This window comes from Bombina bombina, chromosome 11 (assembly GCF_027579735.1).
Source record: "Bombina bombina isolate aBomBom1 chromosome 11, aBomBom1.pri, whole genome shotgun sequence".
In the NCBI taxonomy this organism is placed as follows: Eukaryota; Metazoa; Chordata; class Amphibia; order Anura; family Bombinatoridae; genus Bombina; species Bombina bombina.
This window is the reverse complement of record NC_069509.1, coordinates 60,549,943-60,557,961: the sequence shown is the minus strand read 5'-3', so window position 1 is coordinate 60,557,961 and position 8,019 is coordinate 60,549,943. Positions and strand designations below refer to the sequence as shown.

At 40.3% G+C, this 8,019-nt stretch overlaps 1 protein-coding gene across 4 annotated transcripts in view; it reads right to left on the bottom strand.

The window, feature by feature from the left end:
* Positions 1-8,019, bottom strand: part of TSC2 (TSC complex subunit 2) — a 213,609-nt gene that overhangs the window by 22,190 nt on the left and 183,400 nt on the right. For all 4 annotated transcript variants that reach the window (XM_053694513.1, XM_053694514.1, XM_053694515.1 and 1 more), the window contains 2 exons: positions 1,898-2,084; positions 767-906 (listed from right to left, as the gene is read on the bottom strand). In XM_053694513.1, the coding sequence (XP_053550488.1) occupies positions 767-906; positions 1,898-2,084 (327 nt within the window). The remainder of the gene's footprint in view (positions 1-766; positions 907-1,897; positions 2,085-8,019) is intronic.

Sequence of the window (8,019 nt, the reverse complement as noted above, 5' to 3'; positions counted from 1 at the left end):
ACTGCAATCACTAGAATAAATCTAAAAGGTGCCATTTCCAATAATTGTATTCCAAACACTGGAAACAAACTTCCATTGGGACATTGGCTTTACATAGATTTTCTTTAGAGAATACTGCAGTATTCATGTATTTCAGCAGGCAAAAAGCAGCTATTTCAAATGAAAAATAAAGGTAAAGGAGGCATCTGTAAACAATTAAACACACCCTAACAGGTAAAATAGATCATTGGAAACACATGATCATGATCATAATTGTTTTTTATTATTCAGATAGCGCATGAAATTTCAACTTTGTAATTTACTTCTATTATCTAATTTTCCTCTTTCTATTGGTAACTTTTGTTGAAAAGCAGGGATGCCAGCTCAAGAGTGTGCACGTGTCTGGAGCATTATGTGGCAGCAGTTTTACACGAATGTTAACCATTTGCAAGAGCACTAGATGGCAGAACTATTTCCTGCCTACCTAGGTATCCCTTTAACAAGTATACCATGGAATTTAATAATAGAAGTCATTTTTTAAATTGTATGTTCTATCCGAATCACAAAATAACATTTTTGGATTTCATATCCCTTTAATAGAAATACATTTACATTACAATGTCCCTTTAAAACTATTAAAATACATGTTTATTAATTACAATACTGGGGGATGATATTGTTAGCATTAAAAGCCATTATAAGTGGCCTGTGCTTTGTTCAGCACCAAGATACATTAGTCTGTATGTCAATGTCACATTAGTAAGTAATGAGAAAAAGCTGAAACTACCTTGAGGGTCCCCAGCTTGTAGAACTCGCCAGAGTCATTGTACACAATATTTACAAAGTTGTTGCCCACGTGCCTCTTCTTATTGCAGCGGCTCGGATCAATCTCTTTGTTTGGCATCAGGGTGGTGATTTGGAAAATGACTGAGGAGAAAAAGACAAACATTAAAAAAAGACAATCACATCAATGTTAGCCCAAAAACATAACCCATTTGCTTTAACTTTGGTTAAACAGGAAAAACAAACCCCCTGGTCTAGATTACGTAAGGAAATAAAATACAGCCGAAATAAACTGACAGTGTAAATTCTAATCCATAACCAAATTAGATAAATTGGTTAATACCAGTTGATTGAATTGCTTTTATCCCCAATTAATATACGTCTACAATAGTCAGACTTACTGGAATGCACTTCCCAAATTAGTCAATGTTGTCATTAATGGGACTGAAGGAAAATAGGGTGGGCTATTTACTTCTGGGAAACAAAGGAAGACCTAAGGGTGTGAGATGCCTCAACCAAACAGGGTTTCCTCCAGTAATGCTGCCCTAGAAATCTGTCATCCTACCGTAAATCCTGGCTTGGGATTTAAAGAAGCAGTATATTGATGCCCATTGATGTTAAAAGGGTAGTACTGTTTTATTTTTAGCCAGTGTATTAGAATAAATCATAAATCCTTTAGCCCAAAAATAAGTCATGTACTAACTAACAGGGAAAACCAACTGCAAGTTTTCAGGACACCTAGGTCCATTTGTTAGGCAAAGATCCTAGTATACAAAGTACTCTTAACAGCTTGCTACCCCTCAACTTTAATGTTTCTTCAACAAAGGCACTAGATATCTGTAGTGGGTATATGCTGGTATCATTAGCAATTCGATGTTGTACAACTCCAAAAGCCTCTGAACTCAAGAAAAGTCCAAACAACAAACAAGTTACCTTGGCAATGCAAAATAAAATCTACTTAAAAAGCAATCGTGTGCTACTAAAGAACATGCAACAGATGAAGGGACCTCATAGCGTCATGAAGTGACCTCATAGTGCCCTGAAGGGACCTCATAGTGTCCTGAAAACATAAAACTGCCAGGCTCACCCACAGTACGCTACCCACAGTCCCACACCCCAATGTACCCTGGTATACCTTGCATGATGTCATCATGCCAACAGTAGGTGAACTGACCATCGTCCCCACACCCGTCCAGTCCTCCCAAGAAGATTTTGTCAGGCTGAGTGTCGCGCAGCTCAATGAGCTTCCCCAGACCTGTTAAAAACTGAGTGTATCGGTAGGAGCCATGCTCGTTGGAGAGGATTGCCCGTTCGTTGCCAATCTAAACAAACAAAACATTTACAATTTAAAATAGGGAAAGAAATGAGCATTGGAATAAACCTATTTTTAAAATGTGAGAATTAAACAAACAATGTTGAGGCATTTAGGCAATATTTCACAACGTAGCAGTCTACACAAACCTTAGATAAAAATCTGGGTTAGGACATACTGATGAACTTCATAATGGCTCTCCTACTTCTAAAACCACTATATACATTTATTCCCTTATGCATATGTAGCCATCATCAGGACACGGCTAATTAGGTGGATATCTTACAGAGTAAAGCTTTAAGAGGTATCAAGACCAGTCACAAAATAAGTTATGGTGTGCAAGAGGGAAAGTGAATCCTTATGCGCATGTCCCTACCCAGAATTCAGTAAAAGCATTGTAATGCTAAGGAAATCTATGAGAAAACGGGTCTACTAATTTATCTGGGATATGTAATTATGTTCACCATTTAAAAAAATAAAAAATCAAGTACAGAAGCAGACTTTTGGTTCATCATACACACAAGTGTTAAAGGGACAGTCAACCCAAAAATTCTTCTAAGTGATATATATAAAGTTTCAAGAGATCATTATTTACAAATGTAGCCCAGTTTTCTAACATATAGCACAAATCACCTACTTCTTTAAAGACCAAGAGACGTCTTTATGTGACTTCATCATAATATAGAAAATTGGAAAAGAATGCAGTGGATAGAGCATCTTGCTACTAAACGGGTGTTTTATCATTTTTCAATTATAATTTTACCAGTAATGTAACGGAGCTCAAAATGAAATGACTTAAACTTACAAAGTGAACCACAGCTGGTTTTGAGCATGATTTGACTAATACATCTTTATTGGAGATACTTTTAAGAATGAGCTTGTTTAAAGGGACAGTCAAACCAAAAATTCTTCTAAGTGATATATATAAAGTTTCAAGAGATCATTATTTACAAATGTAGCCCAGTTTTGTAATATATAGCGTTTGCAAGTAAAAGCACTTACTGTTCGTGCCTCTGCCATTTGAAAATGTTCGACTGGCCCCTCCCCTATTTCGTCATCAGCTACATCATCATCTGCTTATGATTGCAGTAACTTTGCGATCGTACTCGTACCCTGCTTTAGCGCATGCGCAATGCGCCTATTTTACTGAAGGGGAACGTTTGAACACAGGAACAAAACTAACTGCTGCTGGAGGGTTGAACAGGACACTGGTACGCCGCAACTATGAACCACTCAGATAATGAGCCAGTGTTTTTGTTCCTGTGTTCAAACGTTCCTCTTCAGTAAAATAGGCGCATTGCGCATGCGCTAAAGCAGGGTACGAGTACGATCGCAAAGTTACTGCAATCACAAGCAGATGATGATGTAGCTGATGACGAAATAGGGGAGGGGCCAGTCAAACATTTTCAAACAGCAGAGGCGCGAACAGTAAGTGCTTTTACTTGCAAACGCTATATATTACAAAACTGGGCTACATTTGTAAATAATGATCTCTTGAAACTTTATATATATCACTTAGAAGAATTTTTTGTTTGACTGTCCCTTTAAACAAGCTCATTCTTAAAAGTATCTCCAATAAAGATGTATTAGTCAAATCATGCTCAAAATGAGCTGTGATTCACTTTGTAAGTTTAAGTCATTTCATTTTGAGCTCCGTTACATTACTGGTAAAACACCAGTATAGTAGCAAGATGCTTTATCCACTGCATTCTTTTCCAATTTTCTATATTATGATGAAGTCACATAAAGACGTCTCTTGGTCCTTAAAGAACTTTCTCCCCTTTAAATTATTCCCAATAATCCTTTTTACCTGCAAGAGTGTATTAAATTGGTTGCAAGTGGCTCCTTTACTCATATTTCAGCATTTGAAATAGCCGATTTAGCTTGTGGTTTCCCAACCTATACTGAAAGTTTTGATACTGGCGTATACGCTATTGACAAGCCTAAGTAAACACAGCCAGCAGAAGAGATTACACTCCCAGTGGGATGCAGGATAGTTAAGTAATAAAATGATAATTTTCCATTGTTCTCTCTATGTATTGAGCTTTGGTGTTCCAGACAAATATAAGATAAGGAAGCAAGTATGTGTACACAAAGTGATAACATAATGAGATCTGATATTACCTGAAGCTCAACCCTTTGTGATAGGCTGTGGTTTCAAAGCACAAAACCAGCTACTTCTTATACACAAATAAACCCTGAAAATGCAATTTCTCAAATATTTTATACTCTGCAGTTGGTATAACAAGTCATTTAAAATACATTTATGGAAAAACAATTTTACAGTGTACTGTCCCTTTAACAGAGATTTGTTTGTGCTTAAACCATGCACAGGATATTCATTTTAATTCTCAGTTTAACACACACACACACATATATATATATATATATATATATATATATACACACATACACTGTATATATACACATCCCTAATTGTCGTCAACAGAAGAAACAGAAAAGGGGAAAACCTAGATTCCAACATACAAATATTTAACCTCTTAACTCAGAAAAGAAAATTTATGCTTACCTGATAAATGTATTTCTTTCTTGACACGGTGAGTCCACGGATCATCATAATTACTGTTGGGAATATCACTCCTGACCAGCAGGAGGAGGCAAAGAGCAGCAAAGCTGTTAGATACCACTCCCCTACCCACAATCCCCAGTCATTTGGCCAAAGGGAAAGGAAGTAATATAAGGTTCAGAGGTGCCTGAGGTTTATAGAAAAATAAACTGTCTGAAAAATACAGGGCGGGCCATGGACTCACCGTGTCAAGAAATAAATACATTTATCAGGTAAGCATAAATTTTGTTTTCTTTCTAATGACACGGTGAGTCCACGGATCATCATAATTACTGTTGGGAACCAATACCCAAACCAGAGTACATTGATGATAAGGGAGGGACAAGACAGCAAACCTAAACAAAAGGCACCACTGCTTGAAGAACCTTTCTCCCAAAAGAAGCCTCAGCCAAAGCTAAAGTATACAATTTGTAAAATTGTGAAAAAGTGTGCAAAGATGACCAAGTGGCAGCCTTGCAAATCTGTTCCACAGAAGCTCCATTTTTGAAAGTCCAAGAAGAAGTAACAGCCCTTGTGGAGTGAGCCGTGATTTTCTCAGGAGGCTGCTGTCCAGCAGTCTCATATGCCAAGCGAATAACACTACTCAGCCAAAAAGAAAGAAGAAGCCGTAGCTTTCTGACCCATGCGCTTCCCAGAAAAAACAACAAACAAAGAAGAAGACTGGCGAAAATCCTTAGTCGCCTGCAAATAATACTTCAAGCACGAACCACATCCAGGTTGTGCAACAAACGCTCCTTATGAGAAGAAGGATTATGACACAAAGAAGGAAAGACGATTTCTTGATTAATATTCCTATCCGAAACTACTTTTGGAAGGAAAGCAAAGGCAGTACGCAGGACCACCTTATCAGAATTAAAAATAAGGTAAGGAGCTTCCCACTGCAATACCGAAAGCTCAGAAACTCTTCTAGCTGAAGAAATGGCAACCAAAAATAAAACCTTCCAGGATAACATCTTAATATCCAAAGAATGCATAGACGCAAACGGAGCCTGTTGAAGAACTCTAAGAACCAAATTAAGACTCCAAGGAGGAGTAACAAACTTAAACATAAGTCGGATTCTAACCAGGGCCTGACAAAAAGACTGAACATCTGGCACATCCACTAGAGGCTTGTGTAACAAAATAGATAAAGCAGAGATTTGACCCTTCAAGGTACTTGCAGATAAACCCTTCTCCAGACCCTCCTGAAGAAGAGACAAAATTATAGGAATCCAAACTCTACTTCAAGAGAACCCTCTGGATTCACACCAGTACAGATATTTACGCCATATCTTATAGTAAATCTTTCTAGTCACAGGCTTACAAGCCTGAATCATAGTTTCAATAACCGACTCAGAAAACCCACGTTTAGATAATATCAAGCGTTCAATCTCCAAGCAGTCAGCTTCAGAGAAACGAGATTTGGATGAAGGAAGGGCCTCTGAAGCAGAAGGTCCTTCCTTAACGGAAGTCTCCAAGGTGGAAGAGATGACATCTCCACCAGATCCGCATACCAGATTCTGCAAAGCCACGCCGGAGCAATAAGAATCACCTACGCCCTCTCCTGCCTGATTCAAGCAATGACCTGTGGAAGGAGAGCGAACGGTGGAAAAACATACGCTAGACTGAAATTCCAAGGAACTGCCAAAGCATCTATCAGTACAGCCTGAGGGTCCCTTGACCTCGACCCGTACCTTGGAAGCTTGGCATTCTGACGAGATGCCATGAGATCCAGCTCCGGCTGTCCCCACTTGAGGATAAAGCTGGAAAACACCACCGGATGGAGTTCCCACTCCCCCGGATGAAAGGTCTATTTGTTCAGAAAATCCACTTCCCAATTGTCCACCCCTGGAATATGGAACGCAGACAGACAGCAGTTGTGAGCCTCTGCCCACTGAATAATCTTGGCTACCTCTGTCATGGCCAAGGAACTCTGAGTTCCTCCCTGATGATTGATGTAAGCCACTGAGGTTATGTTGTGCGACTGGAATCTTATAAACTGGGCTGAAGCTGAGGCCAGGCCAGAATAGCATTGAAGATTGCCCTCAGTTCTAGGATATTTATGGGAAGAACCGACTCCTCCCGAGTCCATAGACCCTGAGCCTTTAACGAGCCCCAGATAGCTCCCCATCCCAGCAGACTGGCGTCCGAGGTCACGATCACCCAGGAAGGTCTGCGAAAACAAGTTCCCTGAGAGAGATGATCCTGAGACAACCACCACAGAAGAGAGTCCCTTAACGCCTGATCCAGGTCTATTTGCGGAGACAGATCCACATAATCCCTGTTCCATTGACTGAGCATGCATAACTGCAGAGGCCTGAGATGGAACCGAGCAAACGGTATGATGTCCATAGCCGACACCATCAAACCAATGACCTCCATCCACTGAGCCACTGACGGCCGAAGAGAGGACTGAAGGGCAAGACAAGAATTAAAGATCTTTGTTTTTCTGGCCTCTGTCAGAAAAATCTTCATAGATAGAGAGTCTATGATCGTTCCCAAGAACACCACCCTTGAAGCTGGAATCAAGGAACTTTTTCCCAAATTCACCTTTCATCCGTGAGAACGCAGAAAAGACAACATCTCCATGTGGGAGCTTGCTTGTTGAAAAGATGCACACATCCCTCAAACGGAGCACCGCCAGCAATGCTCCCAGTACCTTTGAGAAAATCCTGGGCGCTGTTGCCAGACCGAACGGAAGAGCCACAAATTGAAAGTACCTGTCTAGGAAAGCAAATCTCAGAAACTTGTGCAGATACGCATTCTTCAGATCTACCGTTGTCATGAATTGGCCCTCTTGAACCAAAGGAAGAATGGAACGAATAGTGTCCATCTTAAAAGACGGAACTCTGAGGAACTTGTTTACGCTCTTAAGATCTAAAATTGGTCTGAAGGTTCCCACCTTTTTGGGAACCTCAAACTGATTGGAATAGAATCCTAGACCCTGCTCCAGTAATGGAACAGGAACTATCACTCCCATGTCGGAAAGATCCTGAACACAACGTAAGAACGCCTCTCAATTTATCTGGTCTACAGATAACCTGGAGAGAGGGAACCTGCCCCTGAGAGGAAAGGCCTAGAACTCTAACTTGATTCCCTGGGACACGATGTCCACTGCCTAAGGATCCGGTACATCCCAAACCCAAGCCTGAGTGAAAAAAGAAAGTCTGCCCCCACAAGATCCATTCTCGGATCGGGGGCAAACCCTTCATGCTGACTTTGAGCCAGTAACGGGCTTCATAGATTGCTTCCCCTTGATCCAAGACTGATTGGACTTCCAGGAGGACTTAGACCGTTCCTGCTTGGAAGAGGAGGGGGAAGGCTTACCAAAAAAGTTTCGAAAGGAACGAAAATTACTCTGACGACCCTTCTGCTTATT